Source organism: Folsomia candida, unplaced genomic scaffold (genome assembly GCF_002217175.1).
Source record: "Folsomia candida strain VU population unplaced genomic scaffold, ASM221717v1 Fcan01_Sc003, whole genome shotgun sequence".
NCBI classification, from domain to species: domain Eukaryota; kingdom Metazoa; phylum Arthropoda; class Collembola; order Entomobryomorpha; family Isotomidae; genus Folsomia; species Folsomia candida.
Genome location: NW_019091195.1, coordinates 12010244 through 12031185, shown reverse-complemented (window position 1 = coordinate 12031185; position 20942 = coordinate 12010244). Strand labels below are relative to the sequence as shown.

The window sequence follows — 20942 nt, the reverse complement described above, 5'->3', positions numbered from 1 at the left end:
GGTTTTACAGAATCCGAGAAAGCTCAATGTTCTCGCGTTTATTCACATGCTTCTCCGAATCTCTATTCGGGGCTCTTAGGATTAGTAGTAGTCTCACATTTTCAGTCTGGGAGCACAGTTGAGTGTTGCCCGTCGCCAGATCAAGTACCCAAACTTTCATCTTTTTTAAGGAAGCGAGGAAACTGCAGAGTCTGAAGTTCGTCTCTGCCATGAGACTTGTGCGTGTGTGTACCACCGATATTATTGGAATCTTTTGAAATATTTAACAGTCAACACGATTCGTTCATGGAGAAATCACGATTGAAGACGAGTATGTAAATATTGCATCAGGTTGTTTTTCTTCTATGTCAACTTAATATGACCACTGGGTTGGAAAAAAATAATAAGTAGACAGACTTGTGACACATAATGTTCTATGTATAAATATGTATGTTAAACTTCAGAGGTTGAAGATTGACTCACAACCAAGAAACATGAACAGATAATGTAATTAAATAAAATACAGATAGAACCAAATTGTCTGAAAACACACTTTGCAGACAGTTCACACTGGTAACTTCGTGATCTACTACGTCGTTCGGTAACAATTTTTTTGTTTATAATTGTAACAAAATTTAACAGTGCTATTTAAACCAAATGTACCACCCTCTTTCAATTTATAAAAATGCATTCGTGATTTCATTCTTATTGCGTCCCTGTCAGGAAAAAACACATTCTCTGTGTGGCATTATGTACGGTAAGTTGGAGCCTTTCCATTTTTGTATCATTCATCACGTATGTAGATAACTTTTTAAATTATAACAAACTCTGATTGCCCATTGTTGTAAGGAAACCGATAGTCGAGCAGTAAGTCCACAGCACGTGCAATTCGCAATTCCTTTTCCATTTCACTCAACAGCTAATCCTTCACTGTCGCATTCATCATTATTCCATACATTCAGAACAAGAGTAATATTATCAATCAACTTAATCGCTCCTCTCTAAAACTGACATTCAATATTTGATTATTATGGCTCTGTTGACTGCAGAACAATTTGCATAGGCGTACATATTTACATAGGCGGAGGGTATAAAAATGTCACTCTAGAGTTAGACAGGATACACAAGAAGAGCCATTCGCACCTAACTTATTGCCCATTAAAGAAGTCATTGCCGTTACGACAACTTTATGAATATTAATGCTTTGTTCGCCCAATACATGCATAAATACGTGGACCAACAACAATCGAGTGTCATAGTTGAGCGAGTGGTGGGTTGTTGATAAGTTTTTTTTATTATCTCTCTCTGTATATAATTTTTGGCCTTCTCTCACCATCAGCATGACATGGACACGATATTCGCATATGTTCAAGTGAATAAATGAAGGTGCGATTTGTCGTGTCGCCTTACATTCAATTAGAACTGACCTTTGATTTCTTGACCATTATTGTTTGTTTCATGGCAGCAGCAGCCATCTTCCACACACATTCTTAATAGCTCATGTCCCAAAGAGATAACTGTCCCTTTTAATGGGAGTATGGTGTGTTAATGTGCCCATATAATTATAATAGAGTGTAATTATATAATGCATGCCTTTCTTCCCTACGCTGACGGAACTCAAGTAGTTAGCATAATGCAAATGCAAATCTGCTTTCAACAAACTCATTCGATGTCAGGCTGCTTACTGCTGCTTATCATCATGCGTGGTTTCAATTTACATTCTTAGATGAGATTACCATTTTCAAGTCCCACCTTTCCTTCAAAGTTATGCCATGATATTATATGTACACATGTATTATGTACATACATACAACATGCCCTCATATGTATCTGTTGTATTAAAGACATCCACAATGCAAAATGGTTTGTGTTATGCAGCACTGGCGTCTTGGACAGATTCATTGGGGATATATTTGTTTTGTAGCTTATTGGTTTTCGTCAAGTAGCTACATATGTAGTCACAGTATTATAAGTACGCACACACATCGACACATCACAAAATTTCTGATCTGAACAAGCTACTAATCTCTTTTTTAATTGCAATACTTTTTTGTCTATTCCCATAGTTGACCAGCTATTAAGTTGTGCAACGGCGAACAATAAATCAAATTGACACCACGATTTGAAACAAGGGAACTAAACAGCATTCCACCTGAACAAAGAAGGGAAAAGTATTTGTCAACTTTTTGCCAAAGTGACCCAGTGACAGGAGAACGAGACAAATGGATCTTGGAGTGCAATCGTAGTGAGTGAGCGATATATGGTGGTGGATGGATTTGGTCGCCTGGGAAGGATCCTAGAGGAACAGAACAGCAATAAATAATCCGTGAAATCTTCCAAGACATTCCCTCCCACAAGAAGAGGAAGAAGCCACCAACCAATATTACACACTTTTTCTTCTATTGCTCCACTTTAACCTACAACCCACAAGATCTGATGTCATATTTGTACTAATACCACTACGAATTTTTACTGATTTATAGACATTTGTTGGTGCTATTGACAGCTTTAAGAGACGATAAGCCAGGACGCTAATGAAATGCACTAGTCTTTATTGTTCTACACATTTCTGTGAATTTTGGCAAGTATAGTCCAGATAAGAAGTGCTGACTTGTTTTCTCGATTTTGATCCACTTTGCCATCCTCCATCCTCAGCAGTAATGTGAAGTGAATTCAAGTTGTGGTTGTGCAGTGAAAGCACTCAAAACTAAAGCACTTGACTCTCAAGTCGCAGCAACTTTCACTTCCCGGTTTCGGGAGGACAGCTCATTCATTATATTTGATTTGAGACCACAGCCTATATACATCCGGGACATCTGCATTTACATTTATGCACATCGAAACAACGACCACAGTCATTCTGAAACTCTCTCTCCACTGAATTCTTTGTTTTTTGTTCGCGGAATTTAACAGCTCGGAAATTGGAAATTCATTGTGGGGATGGAAATTTTCTATCGCTCTGTGTACACATAAGTGTGCACATATATGCAAGCGGAATTTTCCCACAGGACTTAATTTTTTCTCGTTCCTAAGCTTGCATTCTTCCCCTTATCATATATTAAAATCAGGATCGAACTAAATACGACAAAACCGTCAACGACTTGGAAGGAAACAGGAATTATGGAAACGCTCGTCAGAGGAGGAGGAGGGAGTGTAGGTCGCATCGACATTAGCGGCGTTGGCGGTGGGGATGGCGAAATTTCTGATAGCAATTATAGTGATCAGCCATTAGAACCTGTGATAGGATTATCTCTTTCTCTATTTGCGGGGACAATCCTGGACAATGGGACAAATGAATCAACGTTTGGAGTCTCAGTCAACGATGATGATTTATTCCCAGAGTATCCTGTCGAACTTACCACGATGACTGCCATCATTTGTGTTTTATTTTTGCTGCTGGGTATTCCTGGAAACCTTATTACGATCATCGCTCTGGCTCGTTGCAAAAAGGTATGATTTATAGTCTTACGTCGACCTGCCCCTCCTCAGCCAATAATTCTATAACCAATCAGGCCAGTTGGATGTCGAGAGATGTATATCGATGGCATGATTTATGATTGTCGGAAGGACGCCGAGTATGGGATGTGCAAGTAATGAAATGAATGGATAAAGATTACTTTCCCATTATTGTAGGATTCTGAAAGGGAAAACTAATGAAGCGGTAGAGAAAGCCGGTTGATGGATTAGAACATAATTAATTAACAAGAAACTGTATTTACCAATCGTTTATTAATTACCAATACATGGATGTCCAGAGAGGATAATAATTGTACCAGGGATGAATTTTGCCACATCAATCAGGTGCATCAATTTTGCATAGAAAGAACTCCAATTGCATAATTAGAGACCAAGTTTCCTTCTTTGCAGGTTTTACATACACAGTGGTGCGGATCTGCCTAATGAGGGGCATTACTAATGTGATTCTCACGAACGGAAAACAACTCTAATTACTTTGGTTTTAAAATTATTGGCATTGCTGCTGAAATGTGAACAATAATACTTTTACAATGATTTTTAAGATATTTTTATTAACTTCACCATTCATTAAGTTAGTCATGTTTTTGCTAACTGTGTTGGTAGTTTTCCATCATTGGTCAAATCTGAAAATAGATCCGTAGTAAGTTAAACGGCTGGTTATAACGTATGCCTTAGCAGCAATACTTAATACACCGTATTTCCATTGGTCACGTCATTCGTTCATCATGGTTTATTTTTTGTTAATAATTTTAATTCGCCAATTTTAATTGATCGAGCGAACAAGTAGTTAATCAAACTTGGTGGTATTAAATTTATACTGATTTCATTTTGGTTTACTTTGGATGGATTAGATTATGGATAGTTTTTGCACGAAAATGTATAAATGAAGAAAAACTTGTTAAGTGTCGGTCGTATCCGAACAGAATAGCTCTACATACATTTACTGCTGGTAAAACAACATCAGGATTTATAGGGGTGAAAGTTCACTCATGTGGCAGATAATATAAATTAAAATCTGGATGAAGTAGACTAGCTGCGTCGTAGGTATACAGATCTCATAATTTCGACTTGCTGAAAATCTCAACTTTATCGCTAACGGAACCACTTCTTTCGTGCGCCAACCAGGAACAAAATTTGTTAGTTTATGTCGACAAGACATGAAAATAAGTCCTAGTTGATTGTTGATCCCAAAAAAAGTTGATGGCGCTAGTCACAAAAAAGATCTTCGTTTTATTGCTGAGGGACTTTCGATTTTATTTAAGGACTTATTTTTCTCTGTCCTTTTCCATAATAAAATGTATAAAGCGAGATTGTTTGGACAGGAGAGAGATGTTGGCTGAGGACTTGTCCCAGTTGCCTCGTCAGTCAAAAGAGAGAGAGGATTTCTGCACTAATGAGAACGCACTTCTCATCCACTTTCTCTGTTGTTTGCTTTCCCAACGCTGTCTGGCTGGACTACAAGTTATTTTATTACCAGTGGTCCACCAAGGAAAACCGGCTAGAAAATGCTATTGACTTTGTTGGTTTTATCGGGTTTAGAGCCTTTGCAAAGTCGTCGGGACACGAACTCAAGTTAGATAAGAGGAGATAAATATTAAGTCTGCTGTGTTAATAATAATAATTAGTGTGCAGAAGTGAACAAGGCGCAGAGATCATCTTCCCCTGTGTTTATTGATTTATTCACTTCCTCTCATAATTAACAGCCAGGATTAATTTAGTGGAGTGCGAAATGGTCTGCTGATATAATAAATAATACGCATGCATGCAAAATAGCACATGCCTAGTTAGAGGACGATGAACTCACGTAAAATGCATACGTACGTACATATGCAGCTACTTGTTACGTAAGTCAGTCAGTCTGAGGTCTCAACTTTCAATTTGGTTTGCCGTGGCATGTTTCAGTTTTCCTGACCTATCTTTTGCTTCAAAATATCGCTTCCACAAAATATGGTATTTTGAAACAAAGAAAAATGCAGCCAATGTATTTTTTAGGCCCAGGAAATTCTCATTCCCTTCTCTGAGCTGTTCCACACGTTTCGCTCAATCCAAAATTCATTGAATCACCTCGTATGCAGAGATATAAGCAATTTCGAACTCCATAATATTCGCACTTTCTTTTCAATCTCTGGCCAAAGGGTGAATGGAGAACTACACGTGCAAAGTGCCTCATCATGGAGGACGGAGAACAAGTCTAAAATTGGGAGAAAATCAGATCGAGGGAAGGAGAGAATTGTAGAATGGGCTCCTTGGGCTGGATGGGAAGGAAGATAATAACTATTTTTCCTATTGACGTTTAATTAAAAGGAGAGCGTTCTCATTCAGAACGCATTCCTTCGTCCCGTGCTCCCCTTTCGACAGAAAATGGTTCAACATATTTCTCAGTGTCGACTTGGAATTTCACGTTTCTCAATACCGTGTTTACAGTCTGGATACAAGATCATCACTGCTTCGATGGCCATTAAGACCTAGGATCCCAACTGTCCCGACAGAGAGAGAGGCAACTTGATATTACGCAACTTCCTTTTCCTTCGATGATACAAAAAAGCTTTTACTTTAATTTAGCCTCCTTTGTGATTGAATCGTCTTGTAATTTTCTTGTCTTTTGCTACGTGTTCTCTTGACTCTTGTGCAGTGAGGACTAGCTTTCATTATTTTTTCGCTTCCATCTGTCGATGTATTATCACAAGTTATTTTACAGCCAGAAAAACTATACTTGTTGCAATTACATACCCTGCGTGTATTTTATCATTTATTAGCAAAATGCCCATTGCGGAACAATTTTCTAACAGAACTACTTACTATTTAACGATAAGATATTTGTAGCTTATGATGCGAACCATCAGGAAAAATCGTAATGTTTCAAATCACTTTAAATGCCATGCTATATTTTATATCGTGCTTGAATGATGACCTTATCAACTCGATTCCTTTGCCTACTTCGCATTTCTTTTGTCTCAAACTAACTTTCCCCATTGATGACGATAAAAACGGCCTGAGCGATATATAAAACTGTGTGGAATTGGGCTTTACCTAATATATAAATACATGTCCGTGGGCCTAATGTTTCGAAACGAAGAGAGAAAAGTATTAATCGATTCTGCAGCATGGGTCAGTAATCAGCGGCATTAAAACTGTCAACTGGGGGTGATGAACTTGCAGTCGTTAAAAAGGAAGCTGCTTGCCCCGACAAGATCGCAAGCAATTACTTTTAGTACATCTTTCCGTAATGCTCATAACGCAGCATCTTGTGTTGCAGACAGAAGTACACGGCACGCAGGGCAGCAAACATTTCGATGGACGGAAGAGAGAAAGGAAGTTATCGAAACAGATTATATAGGCTATTGGTAGTAAAATGTTGAACAGGATTGCCAATAATGCACCATCACTTGTTCCATAGATCTGTATATTGCTTCTACATACTGTACATGTGTGCAATGCTATCTATGAAACCGAGGAAGAAAGCTGCAGCAGATGCGAATTCTCAACCATGGAATATTACGAAAAACAATAAGCTTCCATACATACATCAATTGGCGGTAGCCGGGTAGTCACTGTCCTCCTCCTCCTGACGATATGTTATTATATCCTCCGGTGGAATTGGGTTATTTGGGAGGAAGGAAGACAAACAGTTTGGAAACAAGACATTCTAATTTCACAGAATATGTTCAGGAAATATTCGTTTCCTATGAAAATCTCTGGCAAACATTGCAGCTCTTACAATTGGTTGGTCGCCCCAGCCTGTTACCCTGCTAAACGTACAGGGTAGAGTAATATATTTGCTAAAACGTATCAATCTTCCAGAAGCTTTGGACTTCCGCCAGCCGCCTTTTATTCGATTAGTGTCCCCTTGCATTTTAGAAACTGGTGTCCCGTGTTCCTACCCCGTCCTGTCCGCAGAATTCTCACTGGTCTTTACTCATTATTTCATTCCACATTATGTGAGCATGACACTTTTTGTCATTATTAAATTATCAGCAAAACAACTCTAATATGAAATAAAACCACTTTGCATAATTTTGAAATTTTTCAGTGGACCTATGAAGTCTGTTGTATCTCTGAAAGTTTCCCATAAATCACGCCCATGAAACAAAAATCTTTCACAGCTAGGCAATCAATCAGCATCTTTTCTTTTAAAATGGAGTGCGCTTGCATAGGAAAAAACTTTTGCATCTTCTTGAAATCCGAAACCGACCTGAGTTATCCATCATGTTGTAGACAATGCTAAGCCTATCGATCCATCTATCTATCCAGTGTTCATGGTCCGTAATTTCTACACTATGCGCCCTATCCTTGGTTAGTTAAATGCTAGTTCTTTCATCGGAATTTTATCGCTAGAATTTAGTTGCAGATCCGAAGGTGATAATGTATCATCCTTGTGACTAGTAAAAGAGTCAACTCAACTGACTTTGGAGGCCATGTGTATGAGAGGAGGAGGAAGAAACGACTTTCCAGAGACACTTGGAGTTTTTGTACTAAAATTTCTTCAGGAAGGAAACTCAAGCCCAAGTCAGAGCAACTGGGCGTAAAAGAAAAGTGTAATTTGAGTTGGATGACTGAACTGCAAGCAATTTCGTCCATCATTTTAATTGAGTCTCGTATTTATGTCTCATACTCGAGCTCTGCGGTTGTTTTTGACACCAACAGCAACATAATAATATACAATACACACTACTCGAGCAAGAGCCAGAAATCGCCGAAGCCTAAAAATTCTTTGCCACGTTTTGGTGAAAATAAAATGTGCGAAACATCAAGGGCAAAAGTTGCAACATGCGAGGGAGAATTCTAGCGAAAGATAAGTTCTCTGTAGTAAATGCTACCTTCCAAACTTAGGAATGCTTGGTTGCAATGTTCATTTACGCCGCTTCTGATGAACATTGAACTCATTTCCAAGAAGAGAACTAATGAAACGTTGGTAAACATTAGGAATAACTTATTACTCTTACAGAACATACGTCAAGAAACAGTTGGTTCTTCGTGGTAAGTGCATTCGCAGGCAAGTTTACGAGTGCAGAATACACATGTTTATGATGAGATATTATTCAACTCTAGATTTGTGTATTCTGAGCTGGAGAAATTTCTAACAACTCACAAATATGCTTGTGGACTACGCCACAAGTTGTATGCATAACTAACCCAAGCAGAAATATGTAATTAAGCTAATGCGAGGCGGATGCAGTCATAATCACCGATAAGCGACGCTGGTGAGAATGGTGGTTTCAAGCCTCTCTTTTCTAGAGTTTTTGTTAATTTAGATAAACAGTTTATACAGTTTAGCTTAAAGGTCCAAAAATATTGTTACATGTGTTCATATTTTAGTAAGACGACGAAACCTGTCGAGGAGAAAGAATTTGCACAAATCCAATTACTTAATATGTGCGTATACATGTGTGTCCATATATATGTACATATATATAAATGCATATATGCATTTCATGAGGATATCATCCTGTTAAAGGGAGCAAAGATACTCGTGTTTAGGTTTGGATAACCGTCTCTTCCGAGGTTTTTCTCATGTAAAGATTGTTGAAGACATCCACCCTCATTATTTCTTGAACCAGATAGAAAAATTAATGCTGTCAATTTTTTAGACTTCCGGCTGCTTGTCAGGATTACTACTGACTCAGAATTACTTCACCAAAAATTTGATTCCCGCTTCGTATCCCTACCATACTAATAGCATGGGAAGGATACCAGCGCGGGATGGAAAAGAAAAACTGAGTTGATATTAACTGTGGATCCTAATAGTGAAATTAGGTTCACAGATTCAATGCCAAGATATTAACATGGCTTTCTCACTAACTTTATAAATAATCGCAGAGTATGCTATCATTTTGCATCATCATTCAGAAAATCTCAACGACCAGGTCGAGTAGACATTATACATTGTACTTGTATGTATATGTTATTGCATATTACATATAGAACTAATTGCAATGGCATAATATTTAGTAAACGATGTTACAAATTAATTTAAAAAGAACACGAATTGAAATCAATGCAATTTTCAGATTGAAAATCGCTGATAAACAAGCACTTATTCCTTGCTCATACATATATTATAAGAACTCAATGTGAGTGCATATTGCCATTAATTTTGCTGTTTTCTCATAGAATTTCATAAAATCGTAGGGGGCTTGCTGTTTGTTTGAGACAAGACACTTGACAGACACAAGATTTGCAAAAGTCATGCAAATATTTGAACAAGATTCAAGAACAAGTTGACTGACATCTTTGAGGACAAAAATGGAGACAAGTGAGAAGTGTGCTAGTCTACTTAGAAGGGGGCGAAAGTGTAATTTGCATTAATAACTCGTTCTTAGATAGCAATAAAACTATTCAAAAATAATTCTGCAAGAAAATAAAATACATATAATAAATACTTCCTTTATTACAAGAGATGGTCCCCTTCTGATTTGTCTTTTACGCTTCTCACTTGTCCCTATTTGCGTCTTTCGACGACACTTGTGATTTTGTAATAAATAATTTTTTTTCATAGATTTGTAACTTTTGGGTATCAGATAAAATAAAGAAACAGAGAGGAAGGTTAATCATACATAAGAAAACTGAAAGAAAAATGAAAGAAAACTGATCCATAATTGCACGAAGGAATCACTTTTGTGCACTTTGTACAACTTGCGTTTGTTAAACTTTTCATTAATCCTAAGATTGACTTCGAAATTTTCAGCAGCAATAACCAATAAAGTTAGACTATTTCTGCCCCTGATTTTTCCACCAAATAAACCTCCAAACTCAATAAAATTATTATCGTCGTTTCTTAGTCAATTTGTTTAACAGTTTGTCTTATTTTATGACTGCCAATGTTTGGATTGTTCGGATTGGAATGTTGAGTTTGTTTGTTGTCAAAGAGTATCGCCTGGTTCGTGGGTATATAAAATCATGATAACAGGCAACATCTTTTTTCTGATTCCTCTTTTGCTATAGTATAACGTGGGATAGTACAAGACTAGGCTCCTTGACTATCTTTAGAGTAAGCTACTTTCATCGCACACAGCGATCATGGGACGTGAACCACTGTTATGGAACCTGTGTCAAATCTACTGGATTTGTTCCAAGACTTCAGAGTAAACGATGGCAGTTATGAGAAGTGATTTGGTTTGAATGCTAGTAAATGACGGGCAATCTTTCCCCTGCTTCTTCCTTACGAAATAAGATACATGTGTGTGTGCGTACAATTCATAGCTTTCCTTTTAGTCCTATTGGAAACAAAGGTGTACAAACTTTTTTGTAAAATTGAATTGGGGGATGATACCTCCTAAAAACTGTAACAGAATGTGACAAATTGACTGTATTAATGGTCAGTGGTGGTTTAGTGGTGGTGGGGGTGCCGGTTGTTGGTGAAAGGAACAGACAGGGCAAAAAATCGTTCATATCCAGTCAAGAAAGCTCATTTTGTTCACTTACTCGCAATAGGGACGAGATTACACACTTTTCTTGGAGAGAAAGTTGGACGTGATGCAATTGAGATGAAAATCATTTCTTCGCCACCAGCATTCAACTTTCCCTTGAGAAATAATGTGAAGCACAACCTCGGCAAACCAATTCACAATACATACGGACGTATGTATGGAGTACATGCAGTACGGATGCTCACCCACCAGTGAAGTGTGAAGATAGCAAAATGGGGAAACCACAGCAAGTCTAAAGACGTGCTCTCTTATTTATAAAAAGATCTAAATGCATAACCTCTCTATGATCGCCTTCCCTCAATAACAAATAGATTAGAAAGCAGTTTGAAATACTACAGCTGGGGTATTTTTTTGTGTGGGTATTTTGATTGTTCAATGTGAAAGGCTAACATTTTCAACGAATGTTATTTCAGACCTTTCGGCAAGAGAAGACGGAAACATATTTGATTTTTACCGTACAAGATTGTGCAGCATCGTAAAAGTCTAAAATGCTACACATCTGTCGCCTTTATACAATTACAAAATTATATCCTGTAAAATTCCCTTACGCCCAGGCGAGTACAATTTACGAGACACTAACATGAACAGCTAAATATACATAATATGTTGGAATGGATTTGGTTTTTCGAATACGAACTGTAATATGTACTAAGCAGGAGAAAGTTGTAGCAATATTGTGTTTTATTAAGAAAAATGGTGTGCATGAACTTTTGAGAGAAATGAGAATGGTAGTCGGATAGTAGAAAGCGACACGGATACAAATATATCTTTTGTGATACATTTTGACCTCATAATTCCTTTCGTGTTGACAGTCACTAGATTCCGGAGAAAGTATGGTTCGCATTTCCGCCATGTGTTGTAATGTATCTCTCCGGTTAAAGTAATTGAATATCTCAAATGGGAGAACATGGGAAAATCCAGTAACATATCTGGGAAAAAGAGAAAACTGCTTGCAATATACATACGTATACAAACGACCTACATATGTATGTACTATATATGGCAGGATATGAAGTGATATGCATCTTGTTAATTATTTAACTTGCGACGGCCCCTTATCTCCCTTCCGTGGAGTGGACAAAGAAAAGCACTACGAACGTCTTACGTATTTCTTTCCATTCTCTTATTTTGTGCAACTTTTATCTTTGTTCTTCGCCCACATCTCGCACGTTAATTCATATTCGTTGTAAGGGTACATATTTTGAATCAAATGTAGCGTATGAAAATATTTTAATAGATAACGTACAAAATTGCTCGATCGATAATTTATACAACCTGCAGGTCCGAAATGCGACAGCCTACTTTATAATCAACCTATCGGCCTGTGACCTGATGTTTTGTTGCTTCAATCTGCCCTTGGCTGCTTCAATGTTCTGGCACCGGAAATGGATTCATGGCGACATGCTTTGTGGCCTTTTCCCCTTCTTCCGATATGGTAACAACCCATTTTTAACTCAGCCTTTCAGTAATTTTTTTTGCCCTGACGAATTTTTTTATGAAACGAACAGGAGTATGCATTTTTGATGTTAAATTAAGCCTATGAATTTATTCCCAGGTTTGATGGCAGTTTCAGTCTTTACCGTTCTGGCGATTACCATCAATCGGTACGTGATGATAGGTCATCCCCGTGTGTATCCCAGGTTAGTTTATTCCCCATTATTTTTAACATCACAATTTTAAAATATATGCATAAAAAGTAGAATAAATTTGAAGAGTGAAAAGTTAGATTCGAGTGACTCCTAAATCCTCTATACTGTGCAATACTCCTAACGTTATGTATTTATGTAAGGACACCATTCTTGGATGGCTCAGACCAGAGGTTTGTATTAAAAAACTTAAAAAGCAGGAAAAAATTGCAGCAGGAGAATTATGATAATGTTGTGGAAAGTCTGAGAGAAAGGGAGAGTGTATTATTGCCAGCGTGCATATTAGGAGAACGGAGAAGAATATGATAAAGACCATTGTCTTGCTCTTGAGTCATAAACGAGAAAAGTTTGTCGAGAACGGGTCCGTCATGATTATGGGACGAAAGAGAAGCTGGTAGGCAATGCGGAAAAACAACGAGACGGCATTCCATTGTTGGACTAAGTGAAAACGATTTTGGTTAGTGTAGACGTGTGTACCTTATGCTGGGCCAATTTCATAGACGAACAGAGAGGATGGGAATTTTTGGCCGCTCAGCAGCAGTGGCGGCGTCAGCAGAGATGTTGAAGTGAAGAGGTCGTGTTCTTCATATCACTAGCAGGACAAAATATCCCTTTCCCTCTAAGTGAAAGTAAATTGGTGAAAGTCAACTCCTCCTTGATTTGGGTGAAAACGCCGGAAAAAATGTCATCCGCCTTTGTCAATTCCTTGTTTCTTCGGTAGTGTAACATGCATTCCTCACCCTACAGTTGCAAAATTTTGGCAACCAATTCTTATGCTCTGTTTGACCTTACTACGAGTCTCTCTGAGAAATGTTGACGTTTCGTCAGCATGCAATCTGGCACGACAACGACAACCAAACCATAGGCTAGCTCTATAAGAGAAGAAAGTAGCATTCTGGTCCAACTTGATAACAATATGTTTAAAGGGACAACTTTATTGAGTAAAAAAGCAGACAGTGAGATGATATTCTTTCATATCACTGACCACGATTTAATACAGTGCAAAGAACGAATTGTGACATATTCCACTGCAAATGTGAATGCCAAATCGGATTATCCACATGATTTCTATACCAGTACTATTAGTAGTATATGTGTACTTTGACTAGATGCAGAATTTACTTCCCTTCGTTTTCACATATTTCACGTAAGTTTTCACATGGGTTCGGTTAGAAGGATCATGGAATCAATACGGGTTTATGTTTATGAAATTGTGAAATTATTGTGTACAGTAAAACATTTGATTAATAATATCCATTCTGCGTACATACCACCCCCCACGCTTGCACTGTGCCGGACGTGCTTTACGCGTTATTTGCGTATATATTTTAATAACGGTTTATAAATTTTATGAGACACGTGCATGAAAGACAATGAGTTGTCGAATCATGGAGTTTCACAACTATTTGCAACATCCACATTTGGAATTTCCATGTATCCAAGACATACGACATACCTCAATCCCTGCATTTCAGAAGAAATAGTATGTTTGCTTTATGTCCCTCCGCCCACATGGATTATGTGACAAAACGCTAACCCCTGGCTCCTGAGCTATCTAAGACTCTGACTTATATCAGATGGAGCAATATTGAAATACCGTCGCGGCTGATACGATTTAGGTCATCATTTGAAGATGACTTTTGGCATCCTTCTCACGGGAAACCTTTACTTTCTTTGCTCTAACTCTAACTCTCACTTTCTGTGCCTGCTCTGAGGAGACTTTTATGTGTTGCAACTTTGCCACGAAAAATTCAAGAAATGTTTATTCGTAAAGTCAAAGCGTAAACACCATTTGCTACCTATTCTCTGTCGTCAATAAATTTTACTTGGGTAGGAATACGCGATTTGGAAAAGTAGGGAAAACATGAGGCTTTTATTTCTTTTCCCATTCTTTTTTTTCTGTTACAAGGACCCCACTCGTTTTTTACTACTGTTCTTTGTATAAGACTCCAGCAGACTCTGTATCCACCAAATAAGTCTCAAATCAAGATTACAGCCTCGATGTGAAAGTGAAACTAACAGCAAATGACAGAATTGATGCGAAGGGAAGGAAGGGTAGGTCTACATAATCCTAATTCTTGTATATGCATGCAACGTCCACACTTGCATTTCTAGTTCATAGCTCAGCAGGAAAGTCGATTTGTTTTTCTGTCTTTAGGATCTTTACCGTACGAACGTTTAACAACTGAAATTGTCAGTGGCGGATGAATTTGTAAGAATTGTTGATATTATCATCGAGAATTTAGAAGCAGTCAGGCGATTGGCAATAGTTTATTACTATGAAGCAAAGTTGCATCGCGTCGATACATAACCATGTATCTCATCCAATAGCTTTGTCTCTGGAACATAAAGTAGTTTATACTGGAATATCCAAGATTAGGTTATCATCTGGCAATAAAGTTTTGTCGTGAATTAGTTTGAGCAAACAGTTGTTAAATTCCCCTTATGACAACAATGAGGAGAAAGTGTGTCATGCTTTAAATCATCATAAAATGATAGTTACATATCATACTCTCCAGCTTGAAATATTCATAAAGACTGACGATTCATTGAACGGTACGAATTACCACGTAAACTACATGCATATACGGTTCACATTTAGTTTGGAATTGTAACGATCATGAAATTGCAATCAATAAATGTTCACATAGTTAATCTCACACTCAGCTCATCAACACTATACGTACAGTGTGGTGGGGCATATATGTATATGCATGAATATTTAGTGGGTGTAGTTTGGGAAGTTGTAATATTTGGAGGCCATTGTTGGGAATAAGGAGCTGAGGAATTGTGGTTGAATTTAATGGGGCTACCCGATGGTTCAAGTGCCGTTCATCTCACCAGTTCAGTTTCCGTCTTCAACCACAACAGCGGCAGGCTGGGCAGAACATTAATGGAAATGCGTAAAGTAGTTGTCGTAGTCGTAACCCAATCTTATTCTGATGGGCATTTGTAATGTAAATAGCCTTTTCCGAGGAGGGTACGTATTCTTGTAATAGGTGCAGGCATATAATATATATTTGGTAGTTTATAAAATGAGGCTGAAAGCAATCACAGGGAATATTAGCCAACCAAATTGGCTCTGTCTCGAATACTCAAGTGGCTCTTTCTTGGGTGACATCAATATGAACCAAGTGGGACGAAACGACGACGAGGACGGTGGTGTGGTGCGATTGTCAAGTGGAGAGTTTCTCGCAGTTATTGTTACTGAGGAAAGTGCTTCTGCTACTTTTTTGCTTTCTTTATTCAACTTTCTCTCACTTTTTCAAGGCTTGTCCAGGCTGAGAGAAGGAAGGAGGTGGTCGCCAATCATTTTGAGACCCTATAAAAAGTCATCGTTCTAGTCGACCAGTCAACCGTGCTTTCTCCGTTTGTAAGGATCTTGCGTTTTCAGTTGGGATCAGCAAACATTGAAATTAAACCATATTTCATGTTACAAGATTGTAAACCTTGCCACACTAGAGGGCCATAAATACCAATATTATTATGGTGACTACTACAAATATTCTTCAACCAAGGGCAATTAAACTCTAGCCATAGATTGGCCTCAGCATAGGGAGTACATTTTGTAGTATCCTACTCCAGCCCCTGATAAGTCATGATAGCATATCGAAGGAATGATGGTAAATGGGTGGATTATTTGCATAGAAAATAATTACTGCGCGCTTATGCATAAACTCCAGAGAAAGCACTGAGGATTAAGAGGTGATTGGTAGTTGGGTTTAATTGCTTTAGTCTGGAAAGTTAATCCACGCAAATGAAGTGCACAACAAAGTGAATTAACGTAGATTTAGCCAACTTGACGGGAAAATTTGCCTCTCTCAGAGGCGTTAGATCCAGTCTGGTGTCCCTTTAATTTGTATTCTGTTATTTGAAACATATTTATTACAGTAAGATTTTTCACCCGAATGAAAGGACACACAATTGAGCATTCTCAATTTCATGAAACATTTGGGATGGGGAAAGATTGTGATAGGAAATTTATTGGGTTTGAAAGTTTTTAAAAAAGGTGAAAGTTAGAAAAGTAGACTGACATGATCAATGATGTTCTTTCATTGTGTTGATGACGTAATAATTAACGAATGTATATAGATTCTACCGCACGCGGAACCTCGCTGGTATGATTTTCTTCATTTGGATGGGGGCGTTTGGAGCGTTATTTCCAACCTTGCTCGGAGCCTGGGGAAAATTTATGCTCGACCGAGAGATTGGAAGCTGCTCTATTATGCCGGATGAAAGTCAGAGGTCTCCGAAGGAGTTCCTCTTCATCGTCGCATTTCTTCTTCCTTGTTGTGCCATCATTATTTGCTACGCTAGGATATTCCTCATTGTGAGGAAAGCCACAGTCAACTCCCGTCCCGTGGAACCAACAACATCCATCCTGAGCACAAATCATCATCATCATCAGCCACTTCAAGAATCTGAAACTTTGGCTCCTGATCAAGGTACACATTTTATAACACAAAATACATGTACATAGATAGGTATATGTATGTACAGTAGATATGTGTAAGCGAAAGGGTACAATTTTCGCTATCATCGAGGAAGTCGTGAAAAATCATTCGCCTAAAAAAAGGATAACGTCATTGACGAAATAAAGTATCTGTGTCATCAGTTGAGAGTGACAGTCAACTTCTACAGCTTCTGCTTTTTAATACCGTTACTGCATGTATGTATACGTTCAATCTTCAACGCCTTATGAGATCAGGCAAAAATGTGTCCAAAAATATCTTACATCCATCAGTGTGACAGTTTTATACGAGCGACATGTTCAATTTCTTTTGACATTGCAGCAATAATGCGTCGTGGGTCAGCCCGTCCTTCAATGGCGATCATCCATCAGAGAGGTGATTCATAAAATTGATGTCATTTTGTTGTATGTATTCGCCGACCGGTGAGTATAATTGTTATTTTTTCTTTAGGAAAAATGACTGCGAAAGATCGAAAACTATTATGGATGATTCTTGTAATTTTCGGAAGTTTTGTAATTTGCTATCTTCCCATCACTTGGTAAGAACTCGTTTAAACTAAATATATGTATAACAAAGTCTCACTTGCATTTGATTGTTTATAGTCTCAAGGCAATCAAAAACAAAAGCCCAGGATTAAATGTTTTTGGTTTACTTCTAATCTACCTGACCACATGCATGAATCCGTGTAAGTAAATATTCAAGTTATTTTAGAATTCATGCTGCTCTTTATAAACAAGATAATCTGGTTTATAGTTAGTTAATCTATTTAACCGAATATGTTTTTTTCTCATAGGTATCTATGTAGTTATGAGTTCAGAATACAGACAAGCCTACAAAAGTCTCATATTGTGTCGGAAAGACTGGAATTTGAGCAGTAGAACAAGCAACTCTAATAAAACGTGAACAGTTCACTGCGAATAATTGACAAATCTATCTCAAAAATGCCTGAAATACCTTTAGCTAACAATACATATATATATATACCTAAATGACCTATATGAATATGGGTAGCTTTATTGGATAACTGTTTTTAGTGATATTTTGTGCATAAACAATAGCAACTGGGCGGACATCTGGCCAGCTTCCAGGCCATTTAAAATTTGATTGTGGAAACAGGAGCAGTAATTTCATGTTGTAGTACATTTTGCTGCGTATTAAAAAATTGTAAATTCCTTTGTTTGTCAAAACTTTCTATCGTGTCATGAAATAGAATATTTAATCATGTATATTCCATTTTCAATCAATTTATTTTTGTCTCAAGGTAACGTCAAATACATTTCTAGTTAATAGATCCATTTGATCAAATATAATCCATTGTAAACAGTTCAGACATGTTCCTGGCTATATTATAATTACCACTGGAAGCTGGTCACATAAATGCTCTATACCTTTTACCTCGCTTACCAACTGTGATTTTCTTGGCGCTACAAACAACAAAATGAATATTATGAAATATGAACTACTTGCAAGAACATTTCATTATGCTGTCTTTCTAATCCTAAGAGCCAGAACTATATGCAGTGAGTAAGTTATGAAGGGTGTACCCTTTAATTAAATTAATTGCAAGGTCTTACCAGCTTATCATATGCATAGCAAGTAAACTGTCATTATTAAATGTTATTATTATTAGAAGTACGTGAAAATAAATTTTTATTACAATTTGTTAAAATGGGGATTACATGACTGATTCTTTACAAGTGCAATGATCGGTACAATTTCTCAACATACTCTTCCCAGTGCACCAGATTGTCTCCTTTGTTCACAGCAAAGTTGAGCATTTCATCCACTTCTTCAGCAGTAAAATTTTCTCCTTCTTTCATCAACCTTAAAATTGAAATTAAAAATTAATTAAACACATCCGCGTTCCAGAGTTACAGTAATTGCACATACTTCTTGCCTATTTTATCACCTGATAATATTAATTTCTTCCTAATTGCATAATTAAGTAACTAGTAGAACTTACATTTCCTTAAACTTGGGAGGCTCCAAGACACCTTTCTTGTCTTTGTCGACGGCACGAAAAGCTTGCATTATATCATCATGGGACACTGGCTTGTACCTAGCATAAAGAAATATAGGAAATTATGACCATGAATAGGGCGGAACTCTAATAGAGATGGCCAACTTTTCAGGTGAAACATTCAGTTCGTTACATATATCTAATCGGTAATGTAATTGCAAGAAAGAACTAAAACACTCACTTTCCTTCGAAAATCACCTTTGTCATGTGCCTACATAATAAAATGAGAATAAATGAGATTTCATTATTAAATTCATCAATCATCTGACCCTGCTGGACCAGCAGGTCTCATCTCATAATTCTGGAAAATAATAATCATTTTAGAAAGTTTGTGCAAAATCTCACTTGATAAAAGTATTCAACTTCACCATCCCTTTGGCAGTGGTTTCCTCTACACATCCAATAATTTCGTGAACATCTGCTTCATTTGGGTACAATTCTGGAAAAAGGTAATCATATTCTCACATCAGATATCATCATTTTTCGCTTATTGGGTCAAGCCAACTGTGTATATATCAGTCTCGAGATCGACAGCTATGATAAGTAGTTGGTAAGCATAGCAAGGGTCCATTCAAAACCAAAACTGTGTGTTCATTCTGAAATATAGTCAGACGGTTTGAACATTTTATTCGGACAATGAAAATTTATTGTTTTTGGAAATTGAGGAAATATTCTTATTTAAAACAAGTTAAAGGATCTGGGCCAAAATAGCCCTTCATTCTTGGTTTCATTAGTGCCAGAGTCACGGTAATTCAATATTTCATCCCTCCGGGTGATTAGGTTTAGTGGTGGAAGTCTCAAATGCTGACGTGGTGAAAGCAGCTTTGACCAGCAGCAACAGACGCCGCCTGGTGCTTGGTGATGGCTGGTGGTGGTCAATAATATCTTGATTGGTACTTTGAATCAATGGTCTTCATCCAATTGTGTTCATATGATGCTCCCTCGCTTCCCATGGGTAATTGAATCAGGAACAGGGAGTCAAGTTTCTTCGCCTGGCTCAAAGTTGTCTTAAAGTAGTTGCCGAAGAGGCGTCGTCGTGCTCAGTCAAATAATGGGAAAATGAATGGACTGGAGGTGGAATGGGTTTTGGAGAAAGTTTAATAATCTGCGGATCTTATCCGTTTTGAATTATTTATGGGATGGTGAAAGTAGAAGATGTGAAAACCATCAAAATGGTTATTGCAAACTGGCCCTTTACCACATTTCGAGTCAGTAATACATAGGTTAAACTGTCATCATGCATTGTTCTAACCAGGCAGATTCAGAAAATTCTTGTTGTAATCAAATCCTCTTTACCTAAAGCGCGACACATTGTTCCCACCTCGCGAACATCCACCATTTTTTGTCCTTGTTGGTCGAAAACCTCAAACACGGCCATCACTTTACGTTGGACGTCGCCGATAAGACCGTCCGTTGAGAAGACGAAGGCATCCGGGTCAGCTTCTCCTTCGGTGGAAGCATTTTCCTTGTTTTTCGACGAGTGGCCTTTTCCAACCATCCTAATTATGTTTTCCTCCTCCCGTGCAACACACTCGATTAATTAGTGAAAGTATTCTGCTATAGGTAACATACAATCAGATGAACAAAACTAATGTCTCCTATCTCTAAGAAACGTTCTCTTTCATTCTATTGAATTGATTATTTAATCGATATTTTATGGCACATGCCCATGAATCATCAGAAATATGAAATTGGTTTACATCTTTATATATAACACGCTAAACTAAATTGTACTGGTTATGCCATCTTTATTCAATAGAAAATCAGCTATATTTATGAGCACTGCATTTAAGTACTTCAGAGAAAGCGATCTACATTCGTTTTCAAGCTCTGAAATTTTATGCAGGGAAAGTGAAAGCAGAAACTGAGGAAGAGCAAGAATTTGTGCAGTGAAAGGCGAGTGCCATCTACTTCTCTCTTC

General features: G+C 37.6%; 2 protein-coding genes across 3 annotated transcripts; one reads left to right on the top strand and one right to left on the bottom strand.

Moving 5' to 3' along the window:
* Window positions 1-471: 471 nt before the first annotated feature.
* LOC110847599 (G-protein coupled receptor moody) lies at window positions 472-18670 on the top strand. 2 transcript variants are annotated; one of them, XM_022094574.2, is made up of 10 exons: window positions 472-580; window positions 703-736; window positions 2046-3429; window positions 12165-12318; window positions 12439-12523; window positions 16622-16974; window positions 17323-17376; window positions 17452-17539; window positions 17604-17686; window positions 17795-18670. In XM_022094574.2, the coding sequence occupies exons 3-10, from the start codon at window positions 3100-3102 to the stop codon at window positions 17902-17904; spliced, it is 1257 nt and encodes a 418-aa protein (XP_021950266.1). In that variant the 5' UTR covers window positions 472-580; window positions 703-736; window positions 2046-3099; the 3' UTR covers window positions 17905-18670. The 2 variants fall into 2 exon arrangements, with proteins under 2 accessions (XP_021950266.1, XP_021950265.1); XM_022094573.2 differs by lacking the exons at window positions 472-580; window positions 703-736 and having other exon boundaries at window positions 1898-3429.
* Window positions 18663-20930, bottom strand: LOC110846996 (dynein regulatory complex protein 8). The gene is made up of 5 exons (XM_022093837.2): window positions 20318-20930; window positions 19367-19460; window positions 19203-19232; window positions 18965-19060; window positions 18663-18825 (listed from the first exon to the last, which is right to left on the bottom strand). Exons 1-5 carry the CDS (start codon window positions 20517-20519, stop codon window positions 18693-18695), a joined length of 555 nt encoding a protein of 184 aa, XP_021949529.1. The 5' UTR covers window positions 20520-20930; the 3' UTR covers window positions 18663-18692.
* Window positions 20931-20942: the final 12 nt, after the last annotated feature.

Excerpts from the sequence above, each read along its gene's own strand:
- LOC110847599 (XM_022094574.2), top strand. The coding sequence starts at position 3,100 with ATGGAAACGCTCGTCAGAGGAGGAGGAGGGAGTGTAGGTCGCATCGAC. Across the intron at positions 12,319-12,438 it reads TTTCCCCTTCTTCCGATATG|GTTTGATGGCAGTTTCAGTC; the intron begins GTAACAACCCAT and ends ATTTATTCCCAG. Across the intron at positions 16,975-17,322 it reads AACTTTGGCTCCTGATCAAG|CAATAATGCGTCGTGGGTCA; the intron begins GTACACATTTTA and ends TTGACATTGCAG.
- LOC110846996 (XM_022093837.2), bottom strand. The coding sequence starts at position 20,519 with ATGGTTGGAAAAGGCCACTCGTCGAAAAACAAGGAAAATGCTTCCACC. Across the intron at positions 19,233-19,366 it reads AAGTTGAATACTTTTATCAA|GCACATGACAAAGGTGATTT; the intron begins GTGAGATTTTGC and ends TTTATTATGTAG. Across the intron at positions 19,061-19,202 it reads AAGGTGATTTTCGAAGGAAA|GTACAAGCCAGTGTCCCATG; the intron begins GTGAGTGTTTTA and ends TCTTTATGCTAG.